The sequence below is a fragment of the Oryctolagus cuniculus genome, chromosome 7 (genome assembly GCF_964237555.1).
Source record: "Oryctolagus cuniculus chromosome 7, mOryCun1.1, whole genome shotgun sequence".
Lineage (NCBI taxonomy): Eukaryota > Metazoa > Chordata > Mammalia > Lagomorpha > Leporidae > Oryctolagus > Oryctolagus cuniculus.
Window position 1 is genome coordinate 37,470,172 of NC_091438.1, and position 23,568 is coordinate 37,493,739.

Sequence of the window (23,568 nt, forward strand, 5' to 3'; positions counted from 1 at the left end):
GGCGCTGTGGGTAAGGCGTAAGGCCACCACCTGCGATACCAGTATCCCGTATGGGTGACAATTTATGTCCCAGCTGCTCCACTTCCCATCAGCTCTCTGCTAATGTACCTGGGAAAAGCAGCAGAGGCTGACCCAAGTGCTTGGACCCCTGCCGCCCATGTGGGAGACTCAGATGCAGCTCCTTGCTCCTGGCTTCAGCCTGGCGCAGACCTGGCCATTGTGGACATATGGGGAGTGAACGAGTGGATGGAAGATGTCTCTCTCTCTGTAATTCTGACTTTCAAATAAGCAACCCTTAAACAAACAAACACAGTCTCCAGAAGCGTAGGAGAGGCCCTGAAAGACACGAAAAACATTTAGCCTAGTGGTTAGATACCCACATCCTACATCAGTGTCTGGGTGTCACTCCCAGCTTTAGCTCCTGACTTCAGCTTCCCACCAGTGCAGACCTAGGAAGCAGTGGTGATGGCTCAAGTAATTAGGTTCCTGCCTCCCAAGTGGCAGACCTGGCTTGTGCCCTTGGCTCCTGGTTCCAGCCCCAATCCAGTCCAGCCACAGCAGGCATATGGGTAGTGAACCAGCAGATGGGAACCGTATTTTACTTTTTGTTCCTTTAACAAAAATATCTGAGAGGAGCAACTTAGGAGGAAGGTTTAATTTGGCTAACAGTTGGAGGATCAGAGTACAAGACCAGGTGGCCCCAGTAGTCTGGCATCTGGTAGAGGAAGGCAATGGTGAAACAGGTGCAGAGGAATGATGGCATAAGCCAGGTAGCAGAGACAAAGGAAACACACTCTTCCTCTACCCCTCAGTGTGGCGTCTCCTTATCATGCCATCTTGATTCAGTCTCGGGCTCCACCCTAGCAGCCTAATCCAATCACTTCTCAAGGGCCCCATCTTCAGATACCATGACTGAATCAAGTCTCCACCCTAATCCATCAGCTATTAGAACTGTTTAACATTAAGACTTTGGGGTTCAAACGTCCACATGAGTTTAAGGAAGCAAATCTAGTTCAATTTGTAATAGGAGCTCTCTCTTTTTTGTCTGTCTCTCAAATAATAACAAAAGAAAAAAAGAAGTAACTGGAGCCAAGGGGAATTCTTCGATCATTGGCGGTGGCTTAATCAACTGCTCCATAATGCCTGCCCCTGCTCCATTTTTTTTCTCAAAGATTTATTTGAAAGGCAGAGTAACAGAGAGAAACAGAAAGAGAGATCTTCTATCCATTGGTTCACTCCCCAAATGGCTGCAATGGCCAGGGCTAGGCCAGGCCAAAGACAGGAACCAGGAGCTTTATTCACATCTTCCATTTGTGTGCAGGTGCCCAAGCACTTGGCCATCCTCCAAGCACATTAGCAGGGAACTGGATCAGAAGTGGAACATCCAGTACTCAAACAAGCACCCACATGGGATACTGGCATTGGCAGATGGTGACTTAACCCATTATGCCACAATGTCAGCCCCCAACTCCAGCTTCTATGCAGATCCCCATTAATGCACCTGGGACAGCAGCAAAAGACGGCCCAAGTCCTTGGGCCTCTACACCCACGTGGGAGACCTGGAAAAAGCTCCTGGCTCCTGGTTCCAGCTTGGCCTAGCTGTGGCCATTGCGGCCATTTGGGAAGTGAATCAGCAAATAAAAGATCTCTCTCTCTCTCCCTCTCTATTGCTGTAACTGGTTTCAAATAAATCAATCAGATAATTAAAAAAAAAAACAAAGTCCATGTCCAATACCACCACTACTTCACCAAAGCAAATTGAAGAGAAATCCCTTTCCTACCCGACAACTCTAGCTGGCACCAAGTTTCTGAAGTGCGAGCACACCACATGCTGGGACTCAAGGGCTGTCATCTGCTCTACTCTGTTCAATGGGCCACCTCCTGACAAGTTGGTCATGATACCTGACATGAATAAGGCTTTGCTCCCAGGCTGAAGTATCAAAAGGAAAGAAGTAGAGGGACTTGAAGTTTTACACAGGTAAACGGTGGGGCCTGTGTCTCTCAGTATATGATTTCATACCGATTACAGGCAAGATATTTTCTATTATTCCCTAGGCCAAAGTCAAAGACAACCAGGGGACTATTCATAGGAGAAAAGCTTGTACGGATAGCAGGGATTTATATGGTGTTCAAAGTCATGAGCTTATTCTTCTTTGCCAGCAAAGGATCTAGTACTATCAACTTGGAACAGAATGCGTGCTAGCAGCTCAAGCATTTTTTTTTTTTTTTAATTTATTTAGGGGCCAGTGCTGTAGCATAGCAGGTAAAGCCACCGTCTGTATTGTCAGCATCCCATATGGCTGCTGGTTTGAGTCTCAACTGCTCCACTTCCAATCCAGCTCTCTGCTATGGCCTGGGAAAGCAGTAGAGGATGGCCCAAGTCCTTGGGCCCCTGCACCCACATGGGAGACCTGGAAGAAGCTCCTGACTTTGGATTGGTGCAGCTCCGGCCATTGCAGGAAATTGGGGGGTGAACCAGCAGATGGAAGATCTCTCTCTCTGACTCTCCTTCTCTCTATATGTAAATCTTTTTTTTTTTCCTAAAGATTTATTTGAAAGAGTTAGAGAAAGAAAGAGACAGACAGACAGAAACAGAGACAGAAAAATCTTCTATTGACTGGTTCACTCCCCAGATGGCCATAATGACCAGGGCTGGGCCAGGGTGAAGCCAAAAGCTTCTTCTAGGTCTCCCATATGGGTGGCAAAGGCCTACACACTTGGGCCATCTTCCGCTGCTTTCCCAGGCCATTAGCAGGGAGCTGGATGGGAAGTAGAGCTGCCAGGACTCGAACAGGCATGCATATGGAAGCCAGTGTCCCAGGCAGTGGCTTTAGTGACTGTGCCACAATGCTGGCCCCTCAAGCATTTCACCACTCTTGGTTTGCATCTGTTCTATGTGAGAGCACCATGCATGTACTGAATTACATTTGCTAGAAGAGAGAACACAAGCTCACCAGGCATTTCAAGGAGACTTACAGAGAACAAACTCAGATTTACCTATGCAGCTCTCTAATAATGCCTGATAATCTCTTCTCCCACTGAAAAGAGCAGATTTCAGCTAAACCAGTAATCATACATACAGAAATAGCAGTACTTGAATACTAGTTAGATAGCTGCCTATAATCAGTTGCAAGGGAGCAAAATAATATGGCCAAAGCCAGTTAGAAAACAAACACAAAGGGACATCAAAAGTTCATGTAAAATAGAATTAAAAGATATTTATTTTGGTGCACAAGTTTTTGAAACCCATGCTCAGTTTTTTCTTTTTCTTTTTTTCTTTTCTTTTTTTTTTTTTTTTTGACAGGAAGAGTGGACAGTGAGAGAGAGAAAGGTCTTCCTTTACAGTTGGTTCACCCCCCAGTGGCCGCTGCGGCTGGTGCACCGCACTGATAAGAAGCCTGGAGCCAGGTGCTTCCTCCTGGTCTCCCATGGGGTGCAGGGTCCAAGGACCTGGGCCATCCTCCACTGCACTCCTGGGCCACAGCAGAGAACTGGACTGGAAGAGGAGCAACCGGGACAGAATCTGGCGCCCCAACCAGGACTAGAACCCGGGATACCGGTGCCGCTGGCGGAGGATTAGCCTAGTGAGCCGCGGCACCGGCCGCTCAATTTTTTCATAATACATATTTCCCATGATCTTTTGAAGAAAAAAAGAGTTATTTGATAAAAATTCTGATAGATGCAATCTAAGCCCTCACAGAACACACAATCCAGTAGAATGACAATGAACAAATTACAACCAGAATGCTTTGAGAGCATGTATCTAAGGAACCTGATCTAGTTGTTTTTTTTTCCCCCCTTTTTGGTGGAGTGAGGAATAATACATGCTATAAAGGCTAGAGGAAAGCTAAAAAAGCAAATATGTGCCTGTCTCTAGCACTGGCCAGAGAAAACTAAAGAATCTAGCCTACTGTCTTCAAGTATATGCTGTGAAGATACATCAAATCCCAGAAACCTGCTTATAATCCACACTTCATGGAATAAATGTTCCTACCTAAAAGGACGTACTGATTATGTAAGACCAATTCACTCTGCAGTTCTATTTCATATTATCTAAAAGAATAAATACGCATTCTTTTGTGTAAACCAAGATTTCAAGAAACTGGTTAGTAAATCTACTGGAGTCTGATCAATTCTAGGTGACAGAATGGTGCTGAAACTGACTTTCTGGAAGAATTTGGGTGATGACTGACCTGGGACTGCATTTCATCAGTGAGCAGCCAGCCAATCCATCTTTATTATATATCTGTCTCTGTTCTCTACACTTTCAAAAAATATAACGTCAGGAAGTACTAGGAAGTGAGTTAAAAATCTGCTAAGACAGGGTAGGGGCTTGGTGTAGCAACTGGGATGCTGCTCAGAATGTTCAAGTCCCAGCTCTGGTCCCTGATTCCAACTTCCTGCAAATGCATGCTCCAGGAGGCAACGGTGATAGCTCAAGTACTTGGGTGCCTGCCACCCACGTGGAAGACAGAAGTTGAGTTCTTGGTTCTTGGCCCAGCCCTGGCTGTTAAGGTTAAGGGCATTTGGGGAGTGAATTGGTAGATGGGACATCCATATCTGTCTCTCTGCCTTTCAAATACGTCTTTTTTTTAAAAAAAGATTTATTTATTTGAAAGTCAGAGTTACACACAGAGAGGAGAGGCAGAGAGAGAGAGGTCCTCCAACCACTGGTTCACTCCCTAATCGGCCGCTGCGCCGATCCGAAGCCAGGAGCCGGGAGCTTCTTCCAGGTCTCCCACCTGGGTGCAGGGGCCCAAGCACTTGGGCCATCCTCTACTGCTTTCCCAGGCCATAGCAGAGAGCTGGATTGGAAGTGGAGCAGCTGGGTCTCAAACCGGCACTCATATGGGATGCCGGCGCTTCAGGCCATGGCATTAACCCACCGTACCACAGCGCTGGCCCCTCAAATACATTTTTTTTTTTTTTTTATTTTTTTATTTTTTTGACAGGCAGAGTGGACAGTGAGAGAGAGAGACAGAGAGAAAGGTCTTCCTTTGCCGTTGGTTCACCCTCCAATGGCCGCCGCGGCCGGCGCGCTGCGGCCGGCGCACCGCGCTGATCCGATGGCAGGAGCCAGGAGTCAGGTGCTTTTCCTGGTCTCCCATGGGGTGCAGGGCCCAAGCACCTGGGCCATCCTCCACTGCACTCCCTGGCCACAGCAGAGGGCTGGCCTGGAAGAGGGGCAACCGGGACAGAATCCGGCGCCCCGACCGGGACTAGAACCCGGTGTGCCGGCGCCGCTAGGCGGAGGATTAGCCTAGTGAGCCGCGGCGCCGGCCTCAAATACATTTTTTAAAATAAAAATCTGCTAAGAGAAGCTGAACATAGTGGGAACTCAATTATTAAGGAAGTGAATGAATAAATGAATAAAAGGACCATCATTCACTCTAATTTAAGTTGTTGAATTGCAAAGCGGTCTGTGATAAGAGTCACAGAAACAGCAAAATTCTTCAAAGAAGCACTATGGCATAGCAGGTTAAGCCACCGCCTGCAGTGCCAGCATTCCATATGGGCATCGGTTCATGTCCCGGCTACTCTACTTCTAATCCAGCTCTCTGCTATGGCCTGGGAAAGCAGTAGAAGATGGCCCAACCCTTGGGCCCCTGCACCCTTGTCGGGGACCTGGAGGAAGCTCCTGGCTCCTGGCTTTGGATAGGCACAACTCCAGCCGTTGTTGCCAATTGGGGAGTGAACCAGCGGATGGAAGATCTCTCTCTCTCTCTGCCTCTCCTTCTCTCTGCGTGTAACTCTTAAAAAAATTTAAAAAAGAAAAGAAAAAAAAAGTACACATACAAGGGGCTGCTGCTGTGGCGAGCGGGTAAAGCCACCGCCTTGCAGCACCAGCATCCCATATAAGCACCGGTTTGAGTCCCAGCTGTTCCATTCTCGATCCAGCTCTCTGCCATGGCCTGGGAAAGCAGTGGAAGATGGCCCGGGTCCTTGGGCCCCTGTACCCATGTGGGAGACATGAAGAGGTTCCTGGCTCCTGGCTTTGGATAGGCACAGCTCCAGCCATTATGGCCATCTGGGGAGTGAATCAGCAAATGAAGACCTCTCTCTGTCTCTCTGACTCTGCCTCTCTGTAACTCTGCCTTTCAAATAAATAAATAAATCTTAAAAAAAAAAAAAAAAAAAAAGGACACATACGTACCTGCACTCAAGGCAACACCGGTTCCACGATGGCAAATGGACATTGCCATGGGAAGAGACCAACTGCAAAGAAACACATGAAGACAATTTTAGAAAGGAGAAGACGACACCACAGTAGAGTCCATCTGGGCAAAGAGAACATAAACTAAGTCTGAAATAAGCACTATTTTCAGAAAAACAAAACAGCATTCATATTCCTGGGTTTCCACTTTTTTTTTTTTTTTTTTTTTGACAGGCAGAGTGGACAGTGTGAGAGAGAGAGACATAGAGAAAGGTCTTCCTTTTTGCCGTCGGTTTCCACTTTTTAAGATTTTATTTATTTATTTCAAAGGTAAACTGACAGAAAGAGAGCCAGATCTTCCATCTGCTGGTTCACTCCCCAAATGCCCACAACAGCCAGGGCTGGGTCAGGCCAAAGCCAGGAGCTAGGAACTCCACTAGGGTTTTCCATGTGGGTAGCACAAGTACCAGGCCATTATCTACTGCATTAGCAGGAGCATTAGCAGGAAGCTGAACTGGAAACAGAGTAGCTAGGACTCCAACCATCAGTCCCATATGGGATGCAGGTGTATCACACAGTGGCATAACCCATTGTGCCACAACGCCCGCCCCAAGGACTCCGCTTTCTAATATGAAAATAAAAAAAAAAAAAACAGATTTTTTACTTAAAGGAATGTGCAATGTGTTTTACCAGACTGCATCAGATAGAGCTAAGAGGAGGCAACAATTCTACAAACTCGTACACGGAGAAGCAATATTAGGAGAAGCAATATTAGTCAAAGACACCAATTAAAGTTGGTACAATTGGAAAGTAATCACTGGAACACAATCTCTGGGTCCCTGTGTTTCTCTAGTCATAACACCACAGTAGAAGAAAACCTAAGTGAATTTTGTTTATCCACGGTTTCATACAATATGTAGTCATCCTTGATTTCTCCCTTAATATATACCCCCAACTATCCAAACTGAACATCCCACTTATTCCCATATAAATTATCTAGTCCATATTTTTACACCCAATTTTAGATGTAGTATATATTTCTTAATCCAGAGCAGTTCTGAACTACTTTGTCATCAACCCCTCTTTAAACCAGGAATCATCAATTTGCCAAAGTATCTCCACAGAAGGACAAGCAACATTGTTAGTTCTCCTGCTGAAGAGAGAACTTGTTGGTAAAATGGAAAGAACAGGAGTCTTTGGAGAAAGTTAACTTTCATCCTGAATGTCAGTTTAAACATGGAATACTCAACACTCTTAATATACTTAACATACTTACTTAACATACTTAATATACTCAACACTCTTAAGGAGGAGAAATTTAATGAGATTGAAAAAGAACTCAAAAAGAAAAAGATACCACTCCGTTTAACTCAGATTTAACAGGATAAATTCAAAAGGTGGGAGAAGAGCCATGCAACCAAAGACAAACAGAAAACAATGGCATAACTTGGTGAGAAGAATCAGGAAACTAATACCCAGCTGAGGCTTGCGAAAATATCCTGAACAAAAAGGGGCTTTTAAGATTGTATTCAGAAAAAGCAAGCCTCCTAACCCAGAGAAACAATTTATGTTACTTGATGACAGAGTGCAGAACATATTGCTCAACGTTTTGTTTGTCAAGGAGAATGATTATCAGACTGAGAAAAAACAAATATTGACTTGAAACAAACGAAACCCTAAAAAGTAAGGAAACTTTAAGACATCACTTAGCATTCCAAATGCTTGTACAGCTACTGGCACAGATGAACTAAATCCCGTGAATGAAAGAGCTGGCTGAATTCAAATGCTACCACAATTTTTAAAAATGGTTTATATCATATTTGGTTTGCTTAGTAATGAGCAGGTACTAAGAGTGATAGAAGGCTGGGGAGAGAGGAGAAGGGAGGGAGGGAGGAAATAGGAGTGAAGAGAGGGAGAGAGGGAGGGAGGGAGGGAGGGAGGGAGGGGTCTTCCATCCACTGGTTCACTCCCCAAATGATCCCAACAGCTGGGGCTGGGCCAGGCAAAGACAAGAGCCAGGAACTCCATGCGGGTCTCTCATGTGGTAGCAGGGACCTAAGTACTTGGGCCACTATCCACTGCTTCCCAGGCACATTAGCAGGAAGTTAGATCAGAAACAGAGTCACCAGACTCAAACGGGGAACTCCAATATGGGATGTGGGCATCTCAAGCAGAGCTTAACCCCAATGTGCCAAAACACCTGCCCCTAGATCTCTGTATTAATTCAGCTCCCAGTCTTTGTTTTCCAGGTAAGGGCCCAAATATCTTAGAACAGAGCCAAGTCATCCTCCCCACTCCCCGTGCAAACAACAGGTAAGAATCTAAAAATCAAGACTGCGTTAACTCACTTAAAGAAAGGTGATCCCTAGGGGGTCAGTAGGATTTTTTCCATTAAGATAAACAGTTTTTACAGGTAATGCTGAGATCCTTTGACAAAGATTCTCTTAATTAGCTCTACAGTGCCAACTCCTAAAAGAGTACCAAGCACACTCTGAGCAAACAATTCTATTCACATGAACTTGTATTAATTTTAGTTCCTTTCTTTCCTTTTTTTAAGTTAATTTTTTATTTATTCATTTGAAAATCAGAGTTACAGAGAGGGAGACACAAATAAGAGAAATTTTCCATCCACGGGTTCACTCCCTAGATAGCCATAATTGTCAGCATTGGGGCCAGGCTGAAGTCAAAGAGTTACGAGCTTCTTCTGAGTCTTCCACATTGGTGCAGGGGCCAAGCACTTGGGCCATCTTCCACTGCTTTCCAGGCCATTAGCAGGGAGGTGGATCAGAAAAGGAGCAACTGGGGGATGGCCTGCAGCACCAACATCCTGTACAGGTGCCGGTTCAAGTCCCAGCTGCTCCACCTTCAATCCAGCTCCCTGCTAATGTGCCTGAGAAAGCAGTGGAGAATGGTCCAGGTCCTTGGGCCCCTACACTCACATGGAGACCTGGAAGAAGCTACTGGCTCCTGCCTTCAAATTGGCTCATTTCCTGCCGTTTGCAAGCCATTTGGGGAGTGAAACAGAGGATGGAAGATCTCACTCTGTCTCTACCTCTCACTGTAACTGTCTTTCAAATAAATAAAATAAATCTTGCAAAATAAAAATAAAAAAACCAAGAGGAGCAACCAGGACTTGAACCGGCACCCATATGGGATGCTGGCCTAGCAGGTGGAGGCTTTACCCACTATGCCACAGTGCCAGCCCCTCCTTTTTTGACTTCAACAGACTATTAATCAAAGGAATGCCAGAGGCATAGGATATATGAATTTCAGCAAGTGATCTAACAGCAAATAATACTGTCAAGAAATTAAAAGCATTTCTCCAAAGAAGATATACAAATGGCCAATAAATAAATGAAAAGATGCTCAACATCACTAATCATTTATTTCCATGCCTCTTGCAAAAAACTCTAAAAGTTAATAATAGAAAATGTGATTGCAGATATCTCAAACATCTTCCCTGACATATCACTGGAAATAACCCCATGTCCCCTGCTGTTTCTTCTTTCCACAAGTGTGTCTGGGGTTTCAAAAATGGAAAAGAAAACAAGGTAGCAAAAAGATTCAGTTTATCCAGCTACTAGTATTCTTTAGAAGACTTGTGAAGCCACGGCTGGCGCTGTGGCATAATAGGTAAAGCCTCCGCCTGCGGCACCAGCATCCCATTTGGGTCCGGCTGCTCCACTTCTGATCCAATTCCTTGTTAATGCACCTGGGAAAGCAATGGAGGATGGCTCGAAGTGTCTGGGCCCCTGCACCCGTGTGGGAGACACAGAAGAGGCTCCTGGCTCCTGGATTCAGACTGGCCCAGCTCCAGTCGTTGCAGCCATTTGGGGAGTGAACCAGTGGATGGAAGATCTATCTCTGTCCCTCTGTCCCTTCCTCTCTCTCATTCTCTCCCCCCCGCCCTGTAACTCTGCCTTTCAAATAAATAAATAAATCTTAAAAAAAAAAAAAAAAAAAAAAAAACTGTGAAAAAAGGTCAGGGCCTTAAATACAGAGTCAGAATAATTTGGGACATCCTTCATCATTACAATCCTCCCCCAAATCTTTACTCTCTGGGAAAAAAGAAAATGTTCATCATGAAGAAGCAACAACTGAGATCACATATCAGCTTTCTTCTGTTTTAGCAGAATATTCACTTTTGCAATCAGAATTATCCCAGGAATCTGGGTTGGAAAAAAATTGAAGGGTTGTGGTATTTGTGGAGGTGGTTAAAAAATGGCCAGCCTCCCTGGAAGGAATCCAAGAAAACAGGGTAGGAGAGCTCAAGACACTTTGCTGGGTTAGCCTTAAAAAAAAAAAAAAAAAAAAAACAAACCTATTGAGATTTTTTTTCCTTAGAAGACACGAGCAAAATCAGTTATTCACACCACTTCTGAGGAAAATAGACAAACAGAGAGGTACACATTTATGTATGTACTTACATATATCACGGATGTTGGGGGAGTGTTTGAGACCATATAGATATAGATAGCGATTTTTTATAGGAATAAATATTTCTCAGATACTTATTTCACAGGATCCTTCTTGAAGAATGCCACTGACCAAATATCAAATAATTTGAATATCAAAATAATAACAGTTATAGGGGCCTGTGCTGTGGTGTAGTGGGTAAAGCCACTGTCTGCAGTGCTGGCACCCCATATGGGCACCGGTTCAAGTCCCAGCTGCTCCACTTTTGATCCAGCTCTCTGCTAGGCCTGGGAAAGCAGTAGAAGATGGCCCAAATACTTGGGCCCCTAAGCCCCTGTGGGAGACCTGGAAGAAGCTCCTGGCTCCTAGATTATCCAGATGGGCCCATCAACATGACACAGGTCTTCAAAAGTGGAAGAAGCTGACAGAAAAGGAGATCCCAAAAAGACATGCAATGACAGGAACTGGGTCAACAGGAAGTAACCAGAAATCTCAACCCGCCATTGCTGGTTCTGCAAGTGGAAGGAGGAGGCGCTGAGCCGAGGAATTCAGGCAACCTGAAGAAGCTGGAAAATGACAGGAAATGGATTCTTCCCAGAGCTTCCAGACGGAAATGCAGCTCTGCTGATACCTTAATTTTAGCTCAGGGAGGCTTGTGTCAAACTTAAGCCACCAAGTTTGCAGTATAGGTTTTCCTGGTATTCTCACGGCATTGGTTCCAAGAATGCCATAGATACCAAAATCCCAGGTGCTCAAATCCCTGATATAAAATGGCATAGTGTTTATACAAAACCTACACACATCCTCCCACATACCGCACATCATCAAGAATACCTAATACAGGAGGAGATGCTATGGTACAGTGGGTTAAGGCCAGCCTGTGATGCCCACATCCCATATCAGGGTGTGGGGTCAAGTATCCAGCTTCCTGCTAATGCATTCTGGGATGCAGCACAAAATAGGTCAAGTGTTTAGGCCCCTGCCACCCACATGAGAGATCCAGATTGAGTTCTGGGCTCCTGACTTGGACCTGGCCCAGCTCTGGCTGTTGTGATTTTTGGGAAGTGAACTAGGGGATGAAAGATATTTCTCTCTCTCTCTGTCACTCTGCCTTTCAAATAAATAAGTATTTTCTTTTTAAAAAACAGAATATCTAATACAATGCAAATACTATATAAATAGGTGTTACATTGTATTGTTTTGGGAATAAAGATAAACAGGTCCAGGGGCCGGTGTTGTGGCACAGCAGGTTAGTCGCTGCTTGCAGAGCCAGCATCCCATATTAGAGGCTGATTTAAGTCCCAACTACTCTGCTTCCAATCTAGTTTACAGCTAAGTGCACCTTGGCAGGCAGTGGAAGATGGCCCAAGTACTTGGCTCCTGCCACCCATGTGGGAGACCAGGATGGAGTTCTTGGCTCCTGGCTTTGGCTTGGCCCAGCCCTGCTGTTGTGGCCATTTGGGGGTGATGGGAACAGATGGAAAATCTCATTCTCTCTCTCTCTGTCATGGTGCCTTTCAAATAAATAAATCTGAAGCAAGGAAGGAATGAAAGGAGGGAAGGAGAGAGGGATAAAGAAAGAAAGAGAGCAAGAAAAAGAGAGTGTACACGTTCAGTAGAGACACAATTTTTCCCCCAAATATTTTTACTCCTCAGTTCTGTTCATAGAATCCACGGATACAGAACCTATGAAGGTGGTTGCTGGTTGTAACTTGCTTCAGGCAGCAAACAGAAAATAACAGATTGTGGTGCCTAGAAGTGCTGTTGTAATAAGCACCCCAAAATGTGGGAATGAATTTAAAATTGGGCAGTTCAAGATGCTGGGAGAATATTTAGGACCACAATTAAAAAAAAAAAAAAAGGCCTAAGTTGCCCTAAAAAGACTGCTGACAGAAAAATGGATGTTGGGGCTGGCACTGTGGCACAGTGGGTTAAAGCCCTGGCCTGAAGCGCCAGCATTCCATATGGGTGCCGGTTCTAGTCCCGGCTGCTCCTTTCCTATCCAGCTCTGCTGTGGCCTGGGAAAGCAGTGGAAGATGGCTCAAGCCCTTGGGTCCCTGCACCCACATGGGAGACCCGGAAGAAGCTCCTGGCTCCTGGCTTCGGATCAGCACAGCTCTGGCCGTTGCAGCCGTCTCGGGAGTGAACCAGCGGATGGAAGACCTCTCTCTCTGTCTCTACCTCTCTTTGTAACTCTTTCAAATAAATAAAAATAAATCTTTTTAAAAAATGGATGTTACATTGTGTTGTTAAAGATGTGGAAAAACTGGAACCCTCATGCTCTGCTGGTGGGAATGTAAAAGGATGCAGCCAAAAGGGAACACAGTCTGGCAAATGTTCTCAAAATGCCAAACAGAATTATCACTCGATGCAGCAATTCTACCCTTACATATGTAATCAAAAGAAATGAAACATTAATTATGAATGGTCATAGGAGCATTATTCATTGTAGCTAAAAAGCACAAACAACTCAAATGTGCACCAATAACTGAATGGGTAAATAAAATGGATATGTCCATAAATTGGAATATTCTTTGGCCTACATAAAGGAATGGAGCACTGATATCACAGATGAGCTGTGAAAATGTCATGCTAAGTAAAACAAGGCAGTGACAAAGGAGCATATATTGTGTGGTTATCTAGAAGGAAGATGAGGGATTGCTGGTGACAGCTAAAAGTGTGGGTTCCTTTTGGTGGTGATGAAAATACTCTAAAGTTGATTGTGGTAATGGTTATACAACTCTGCAAGTATCAAAAGTCACTGAATTTTACACTTTTAAGTATGTGAATTATACGACATACAAGTGATACCACAAAAGAAAGCTGTTCAAAAAAATAAATGTGGATGCTAACAATTCAGCTAGTGAAGACTCAGAATGAAATGAGTAGTATGGAAGAGAAAGCACATATTGTCTTGGAAAATACCTACATTGTCAAGAACAAAGTGTGGGTAGAAATATGGATGTTGGGGGGGTCGGCATTGTGACATGGTGGGTTAAGCTACCGCCCACAACCTGGCATCCCATAAAAGCACAGGTTCAAGTCCCAGCTGCTCTACTTCCAATCCAGTTCCCTGCTAACATGCCTGGGAAAACAACAGAAGATGGCCCATGTACTTGGGCCCCTGCCACCCATGTGGGAGACCCAGAGGGAGTTCTGGGCTCCTGGCTTCAGCCTAGCCCAGTCCCAGCTGTTGCAGCCACTTGGGGAGTGAACCAGTGGATGAAAGATCTTTCTCTCTGTCTCTCCCTCTCTCTGTAACTCTTTCAAAATAAAAGTAAATAAATAAATACACCTTTTTTTAAAAAGTCACTTCATCTTAAAAATATATATATAGATGTTAAAAATACTACTGGTGAGCATTCGAAATGAAGAACATGTTACTAAAAACTGTGGAAAAGGAATCCTTGTTACACTTGAACAGGGCAGAAAGCTTAGCAGAATTACGTCCTGCAGTGAAGTGGGAAGCAGAACTCCCTGAAGCTGCAGCTTGACTGTTCCCTGCTGCATAAAGTAAAATGTGAAAGGAAAAACACAGACTGATGGGAGAACTGATAAACAAAAAGGAACCAGAGGACAGGCATTTGGCCTAGCAGTTAAGATGCCTGTGGCCCACATCAGAGTCTTGATCTGGGCTTGAGTCCCAGCTCTGGCCCTGATTCCAGCTTCCTGTTAATGCCAATCCTCGGAGGTAGAAGATGATGGCTCATATAGTTGGGTCCCTAGCCGGCGCCATGGCTCAATAGGCTAATCCTCCACCTTGCGGCGCCGGCACACCGGGTTCTAGTCCCGGTCGGGGCGCCGGATTCTGTCCCGGTTGCCCCTCTTCCAGGCCAGCTCTCTGCTATGGCCAGGGAGTGCAGTGGAGGATGGCCCAGGTGCTTGGGCCCTGCACCCCATGGGAGACCAGGAAAAAAGCACCTGGATCCTGGCTCCTGCCATCGGATCAGCACGGTGCGCCGGCTGCAGCGGCGGCCATTGGAGGGTGAACCAACGGCAAAAGGAAGACCTTTCTCTCTCTGTCTCTCTCTCTCACTGTCCACTCTGCCTGTCAAAAAAAAAAAAAAAAAAAAAAAAAAAATAGTTGGGTCCCTACCACCTACATGGGAGACTCGGACTGAGTTCTTGGTTCCTGGCTTCAGTTCAGCCCAGCTCCAGTTGTTGGGAGTATTTGAGGAAGGAACAGAAAGTATATTCTGTGTCTCTCTCTGCTTTCCCAAAAAAAAAAGGGGGGGGGGGTGGTAGGTGGACAGGTGTTGCAGCATAGCACTTGAGCTGCTGCTTGGGACTCCTGTATCTGTACTGGAGTGCCTGGACCCAAGTCCTCCCTCCACTTCCAAGCCAGCTTTCTACTGATGTGCACCCTGGGATGCAGCAGGTGCACCCATGAGGGAGACCTGGATGCAGTTCTAGACTTCTGGCTTTGTCCTGGTTCAGCTCCAGCAGCTGCAGGCATTTGAAGACTGAACCAGCAGATGGACAATCTCTCTCTGTATGGCTCTGTTTCTCTCCCTCTGTCACTCTGCCCTCCAGATAAGATAGATTGATAGATAGATAGACAGACAGATAGATAACAGGATTTTTAGGGAATTCTTAGCCTTCACAGATAGAAGAAAAAAAAAAAAAAACTTCACTGTTGAGTGAGAAAGTCAAGAACGTGGCCATATACTTTTTTGTTAATACCTCACAAAGACCACAAGATCAGATATTCAGTCACATAAAAGGCTGCATAGCATGATTGAACACATTACTAAAATATTCTCCAGATCTTCTCAGCAGATGGGATTCGTCAGAAAAGACCCGCAAGGCAGTCTTGTCTAATGGAGTGAATTCCCACAACACACACAGGAAACCCACAAGGTTCTTCAGAATGTTATACCAATAGAAATACTGCCAACACCAACTAAAAGTGACTGAAGATGAAATGAAAGAGGGTTGTTATACTCTTAAAATTCCACAGACAAGAACCAGGTGACAAAACTACTCAGCTACAAACGAAAAAAGAAATAAAACTACTCAACCATAAAAACTTGTACCACCTTTCATGAAAAAGGGAGAACGGAAGGTGGAGCTAAAGCCCAGAGAGCAGAGCCAGGAGCCTCAAAGGATCACTCGTAGGCCCTGAAACCAAATGGAGCTTGCCTGGCCGAACCCCCAGGTTGTCTGGAACCACAGACTCCTTGTCTCCGTCCATTTTCTCACCCTTTGAACGGGAACATTTATAATCGGTATCCTATGTCTATCCCACCACTGCATCCTGGGAGCAGGTAACTTGTTTCTTGAGTTTCACAAATGAACAGGAATTGTGCCCCAGAAGGGATTATATCTAGAGCATCACCCATACTTAATTTAGATGGTAAGGTTTAGATGAAATTTTAAGGTTTTTGAGTTGATGCTGAAATGGGCTGAAGGCTGTAGTGGGTTAAAGGCCAATGGCATGGGGTGAATTAATTTTGCACATGGTATATACATAACCTGTGAGGGGCCACGAGGTGGACTGAGGTAGGCAGAGTGATGTTACTGCCCCTCCTCCAAAGGCCTCAGTGTCTTAACCCCCAGAATCTGTGAATATTTTACCTTGTATATCACACAAGGAACTTTGTAGGTATGAGTAAATTAAGGACCTTGAGATAGGTGCGTTGTCCTAAATTGTTTGGGTAGGTCCAAATGTAACCACAGGGTTCTCGAAAGTGGAAGAGGAAGGTAGAAGAGGTCAGAGTGATACAAAATGAGAAAGCCTCTACCACTGCCTGCTTTGAAGATGCAGGAAGACTGTAAGCTGAGGAATGTGGGTGGCCTCTAGAAACTGGAAAAGACAAAGAAACCAAGTTTTCCCAAGAGCCTCCAGAAGCGAATACAGCTCCTGCCAACATCTTAATTCTACCTTGATGAGATCCACATCACACTTTCAAACTATGGAACTGGAAGATAGTAAGCGTACTATTTTAAACCACAAAGGTTCTTTGGTATAGCAGCAATTGGAAACTAATATGGGAGTAATGGGGCATCATCTCTGTAACTTATTCTTAGGCAGAGTGGACAGCGAGAGAGAGAGACAGAGAGAAAGGTCTTCCTTTTCCGTTGGTTCACTCCACAATGGCCACTGAGGCTGGCGTGCTGCGCCAATCCAAAGCCAGGAGCCAGGTGCTTCTCCTGGTCACCCATGAGGGCGCAGGGTCCAAGGACTTGAGCCATCCTCCACTGCACTCCCGGGCCACAGCAGAGAGCTGGACTGGAAGAGGAGCAACCAGGACAGAATCCAGCGCCCGGACCAGGACTAGAACCCAGGGTGCCAGCACCGCAGGCAGAGGATTAGCCTATTGAGCCGCGGCGTTTTTTTTGTTTTTTTTTTTTTTTTTTTTTGACAGGCAGAGTGGACAGTGAAAGAGACAGAGAGAAAGGTCTTCCTTTGCCGTTGGTTCACCCTCCAATGGCCGCCACGGCCGGTGCGCTACAGCTGGTGCACCACGCTGATCCGATGGCAGGAGCCAGGTACTTCTCCTTGTTTCCCATGGGGTGCGGGGCCCAAGTATTTGGGCCATCCTCCACTGCACTCCCGGGCCATAGCAGAGAGCTGGCCTAGAAGAGGGGCAACCAGGACAGAATCCAGCGCCCCGACCGGGACTAGAACCCGGTGTGCCCGGCGCCGCAAGGCGGAGGATTAGCCTAGTGAGCCGCGGCTCTAGCTATAACTTATTCTTAAATCATTCAGACATGTTAACAAGCTGGGAATCTGTGGGAAAGTTTTTATGGAAACTCTGGATTATTTCTGCAATTCTTATGTGAATTTGAAATAGTTTCAAAAAAGTTTTTTTCAATTAATAGGAATTGCCTTTTGACTTACCAGAATTTTCTGAATGGTAATTTTACAGGATAGATTATCCTTTTGAAGATAAAATGTAGTCATTTCCACATGAAAAAGGCCTGAGATAACCCTTAAGTTATTTCCCTCTATCCTGAGGAGTTCACCTCACCTACAACAGTGATACCAAGTGAAAGTGAGGGCAATAACAAGGAGACTGAGAACCCATCTCGAGAACCCTCACTCACTACCTCTACAGTCTCCGTTCCAAAGCCCTTACCTGTAGATAGTGATATGGGGCGATAAAGGACGGTTTGAACTCGTGTTCTTATTCCAGAAACGCTCCATCTCCTCTTTGGCTGTGGTTCCCAAAGGAACAGCACTAAAACAAAACAAGAAAGTTTTGAAAGCATTGGTTTAATATTCTGCACAACAAGAAATTTTTTAAAAAGGTAAAGTGGGCTAGACAAATCCACAGTATTAGAAGAACATGTTCTTCCATTCACCGTATATCTAATCATTAGGAAACAATCAGACAAACCTAACTTGAACACTACAAAACTGGCCTGAATTCTTCAAAAATGTCAATGTCATAAAAGATAAATGCTAAAAAACAAGTCCATATTTAAAATATTAAAGAAAAACAAACCAAGTACAATATGCACATCTAGTTAGATTCTGGATGGGTGAAGAGGATTTGTATTTCTATAAATTACATTATTTGGGACAAATGGAAAATAGAAAAACCAACTACAGGGGCTGGTGCTGTGGTGTAGCAAGTAAAGCCACCACGTGCAGTGCCAGCATTCCATATGGGTGCCAGTTTGAGTCCCTGCTGCTCCACTTCCAATCCAGCTCTCTGCTATATCCTGGGAAAGCAGTAGAAGATGGCCCAAGTCCTTGGGCCCCTGCACCTGCGTGGGATACCAGGAAGAAGCTCCTGGCTCTTGGCTCCTGGCTTTGGATCGGCGCAGCTCCAGCCAGTGCAGCTGACTGGGGAGTGAACCAGTGGATGGACAACCTCTCTCTCTCTCTCTCTCTCTGCCTCTCCTTCTTTCTCTGTAACTCTGACTTTCAAATAAATAAATAAATCTAAAAAACCCTATTTATTAAATAAGAGTTCATCAACCTTAAATTTTCAAAATTTATTAATCAGGCTTATATAATTACATTACATATTTCCTTGTTCTTAGGATAAGTATTTAGAGGTAAAGGGTCATGATATTCACAACTTACTCTTAAAAGACTCAATGCAAACAACAATAATTAAATATATTATCCTGATCCACATTAAATTATCAATGTTTGACCAGTTTTGATCTACAAAATAACATTTTCATATCTAGAGAGATAAGCAAACACAGCAAAATGTTAGCAACTGATGAATCTAGGTGAAAGCTACATAGAACTCCACTGTACTTTTCTGGCAACTTTTCCGAAAGTATAAAATATTTCTAAAATAAAAAGTTACGGAAAAAATTACAGGGATAATTGTTGAGGTCAACAGACTAGCAATGAATGTTTAACAAGAAAAAATATATTTAAAGACCACGTTCTGAAACTGCTCAAAGTTTACAAGAGAAAAAAAGGATCAAGGGAAGAAAACCAAACAGAAAATTCAATACCAAGGACAGAATAAAGTCAGAGCAAATCCATAAAGTTAAAGATAGTAGAAAATCTGCAAGTGAGGAAAATCTAGAAGAAATAGCCTTCCTTCTGCTGTGAGCTGAGGAAAACAGTGACCATGATTACTACCTTCAGTCAACTGCCTACACCTGCCTGCTTCCACACATATCCCCCAACTCTAACTCAACAATGACTGCTTTTCTCTGAGGGAAAAAAAAGTTAAATAATCATCTCTACAGACTTAGAAACTTACTTTCTGATACAGAGCTGAGGACTAAGGTGAGCTCGGAGGCAATGACGGCCAACGTGTCTGCAAGGTAAGAGAATCAAGAATTAACACACATTGAGAAATCAACTTCAGTACTTTAACATCTATTTTTAAAAAGCCTATCCAGTGGGGTCGAGGTTGTAGCATAGCAGGTTAAACCATCGCCTGCGATGTGTGCTGGTTCGATACCCGGCTGCTCCGCTTCTGATCCAGCTTTCTGTTAATGAGTCTGGGAAAGCAGTGCAAGATGGCCTAAGTGCTTGGGCCTCTGCACCCACATGGCAGACCTGGAAGAATCTCCTGGCTCCAGCCTGGCCCATTCCTGGCCATTGTGGCCATTTCGGGAGTGAACCAGCAGGTAGAAAATCTAACTCAGCCTTTTAAATAAATCTTTAAAAATATTAGAAGTATATTGATCCTAAGAGGCTGCTTAACCTGCTTCACTGCAATGCCTGCCCCACTTCCCTGTTTTTGTACTGAATTAGAGAATAATACGGATAGAGGGACAGATTTAAAATAAGATGTAAACGATAATAGTATCAGTGTCCTTGAGACTGTTTTCTAGTTGAAAAGCTGCAACTCTACCTTGTGAATAACCAGAAATATTACCTATAAATCAGAATACCATTTTAATTGGACATAAATAATACATGGGAAAAGAATAATCAGAATTGGTAATATTCAACAGAGAAATATAGTGGTTTCATTTTTAATTGGCTCTTCCAGGAGGTAATGATTAAAAGACAGGTTAAGATAAGCAAGCAACAACCAAGAAAATATAGAGTAAGCCACTGGCGACAGCAGTGGTTGAGCTATAATGGACACATGTTGCAAATGAATGAATTTAAAAAGTTGCAGAACAAGGAATTTGTGGAACAAGGGTCCTAAATATTAAGTGAGGTCATATCAGGAACCAGTAAGTTCCAGACAACCTGAATAAACTTCAAGCCAAAAAGCCTCTCATACACCAGTGTAGAAAGCATGAGAAGGCAAAGATTTTTTTCTCCCAACCCACGGAAAAGCACTTAAAGAGGATACACAAGTTTACCACTAAAAAGCTGCTAATTTTGAAATGTATACATCAGTGTTATAATTGCTTTCATATTTGTTGTTATTTATTTGAAAGGCACATTTATACATAGAGAGAGAGACAGAGAGAGATTTTTCCATCTGCTGGTTCACTCCCCAAATGGCCATGATGGCCAGGGCTGGGCCAGACCAAAGCCAGGAGTTTCTTCCAGGTCTCCCATGTGTGTACAGGGACCCAAGCACTCGAGCCATCTTCCACTGCTTTTCCAGGCACATTAGCAGGGAATTGGATCATAAGTGCAGCAGCCTGGTCTCAAATCAACACCCAGATGGATGCCGGCGAAGCAGGCAGTTTCCATTACACTACGACACTGGCCCCTTTAATTGCTTTCCAAATCAAAAACTAAGATGTCACCAAGCATTTTACCTAAGGAACAAGTGTGCACAGCATTATGAAAAACACACAACCACTATAGTCTTTGGTCACATCACTGTATCAAACCTTTCCGAAAGCACTGATGAAGGCGATGACAGTGAAATGCTGGGATTAAAAATTAAAAGCATATTGATTCTATGAAAGCTTATTAGGTCCCCACTGTGTGAAAGCTATGTGATCCAATGATCTTCTAAAAGAGCTCATGATGCCCTCACAGCATTGATATTAGATGCAGAAACACTTCAAGAGCCGTATGTTTTACACTAGCACACTAGAAGGGCCCGCTACTGGAAGGGAAAAATCCAACCAACAATTCCTTCTTCAGCCCTTCCCTCTTTGCAGCTTTGGAGGCAAGAGGTGAATACAGGCATTGTGCACCCAGGGCTCCCCCAGAAAGAAAGAAGTGGGAACAAATCTCTCAAAAATCAATTGAATTGTCACTCTCCAGTTGCAGGGCACACATTCCTCACAGCAGGCTGGGCCCAGCCCGTCAGCTGTCCAGCAAGAGTTTGCAGATGTGGGTGGGAATCTATGGCGTGCTCTCTGTCTAGAGCTATTGTTTCTCAAATACCAATGTAAACATTCAACAAGGCCCTTACAGAAATTACTTGCACCAACTCCATAACCTTATGTGAAATATGTCAAAAGTAGATAACTAGCCTTGCTTTTCATGTGAAATCAGGATCTCTGAAAAAATTTATTTTCCAAACTCATTTATCTTTACATTTAGGTGTATTTCTTGGTATGTGTACTGGATTTCCATAAAATGCTTTTAAAAAAAGAAAATAAAAATAGTTATTTTTCAACCTAAGAATGAAGTTGATTATAACTAGAAAGTGACAGTATTTTATTTTTAATTAATAAGCCAGAACTTATAATATCTAGTTAGTACTGTCCTCTTCCAAATATATTATATATGTCTCTCCAAAAATATAATCATCATTCTATCATTTTAAAAACTCTTCTTTGGGGCTAGTGTCGTGGCACAGCAGGTGAAGCCACCACCTGTAATGCCAACATCCCATAAGAGCATGAGTTTGTATCCTAGCTGCTTTGCTTCTGATCCAGCTCCCTGCTAATATACCTGGGAAAGCAGCAGCAGATGGCCCAAGCTTGGGCTCCTACACCCATGTGGGAGACCCAGATGGAGTTCTAGGTTCCTGGCTTCAGCCCAGCCCAGCCCAGCCCCAGTTGTTGCAGTCATTTGGGGAGTGAACCAGCAGATGGAACACTTCTTTGTCTCTCCTTGCCTTTCTGTAACTATGCCTGTCAAATAAATACATAAATCTTTAAAGGAGGGGGGGGCAGCTCTGTGGTATAGCAGGTAAAGCCACGACCTGCAGTGCTGCGCATCCCATGTGGGTGCCGGTTTGCGTCCTGGCTGCTCCACTTCCCATCCAGCTCTCTGCTATGGCCTGGGAAAGCAGTAGAAGATGGCCCAACTCCTTGGACCCCTGCACCTGCGTGGGAGACCTGGAAGAAGCTCCCGGCTTCAGATCAGTCATTGCAGTCATCTGGAGAGTGCACCAAGGATGGAAGACCCCCCCCCCTTCCCCCTTCTCTCTCTGCCTCTCTGTAACTCTGCCTTTCAAATTAATAAAGTAAATCTTAAAAAAAAACAAAACAAAACACCCTTTCCTCCAGATAGGAGCACCAACAGTATTACAGTAAGAACACTGGAAACTAAAAAAGCCAGGTTAGAGTCTTAGGCCTGCAAGAAGTGTACAATTTGAGGGAGTCACCAAGCTTCAGGCTTTTCACTTATAAATGAGATTGATAATACCTGCCTAATTGCTTGGTGGGAGAATATCATGAGAAACGCACAGGAAAACATTCTCTAAACTACAGTATATCACTTGTACAGATAAAATATTATTACTTCATTTGTCTCCCTGAGGTCATTAGAATTCTCATCAGATTTTTTTCAAAAAAGAAAGCCTTAGTGGTGACAAAAATATTCATCTGCTGAAAATGGATCTGACTTCTGGGGGAAAAAAAGTTATTCAAAGCCAAGTCTATGTGAAATTGAATACTATTTTTAGTCCAAAACAAGATGTGACCATAATATAAGTTTCTGTTACATGATATCTAACCTCAATCTAATAGAATCCCACAAAGTTTCATAAAATGTCTAGGTAACATCAACAATAAAACAGATATTTAACCTGAATGACACAATAAAAAGCAATCATTTGCACAAATAAGTTCTGTTTTAATGATTATTACCATCCAAGTTATAACCTAAGTCATCCCTGATTTCTCCTTTTTTTCTCATTCCCATAAATAAGGATACTTTATTTAAAGTTCATGGAAAATGGAATTAAAGTCAGTTTATTTCAGTGCAAAAATTTTGTGATCTATGTAGTTTTTTCATATTATACATTTCCATGAACTTTCTCAAAGATGGATTTCAAATTTTTTTGCACCAAGTAAGCTTATCTTTTAACTCAATTTTCCATAAACTTTTTGAAGCACCCTCATATATATGCAGTTACCACTGACATCTAGGAAACCTCAGTCCACTGCTTTAGTCCACATCCTCTCTATTTCTCCGAAGACTCTAACAAAAAGTCCTAAACTGACATTCCTAGTAACAATTTGTTCCCTACCAATCAGTATCATCAATGGTAACATCCTGAAAAATGAAGGTGATCTCATCACTCTTCTGCCTAAAGTCTTTAACAGTTTGCCATTGCTACAGAGTAAGATCCTAACAGTGGGCAAACAACGCACTTCTGGACAGGGCCCAATCCAACTCCCCAAACCTAACCTTCACATATTCCCTTTCAGTCCTCTATCCTTCCGACAAACTGAACACTACATTATGCTCAGATAAA

The 23,568-nt window shown here is 43.8% G+C and overlaps 1 protein-coding gene across 1 annotated transcript in view; it reads right to left on the reverse strand.

Annotated features, from left to right (window-relative positions):
• SDHC (succinate dehydrogenase complex subunit C) overlaps positions 1 to 23,568 on the reverse strand; it is a 39,937-nt gene that overhangs the window by 12,536 nt on the left and 3,833 nt on the right. The window contains exons 2-4 of the mRNA XM_051858445.2: positions 19,252 to 19,308; positions 17,653 to 17,754; positions 6,155 to 6,216 (exon numbers count right to left, since the gene is read on the reverse strand). Coding sequence (XP_051714405.1) covers positions 6,155 to 6,216; positions 17,653 to 17,754; positions 19,252 to 19,308 — 221 coding nt within the window. The remainder of the gene's footprint in view (positions 1 to 6,154; positions 6,217 to 17,652; positions 17,755 to 19,251; positions 19,309 to 23,568) is intronic.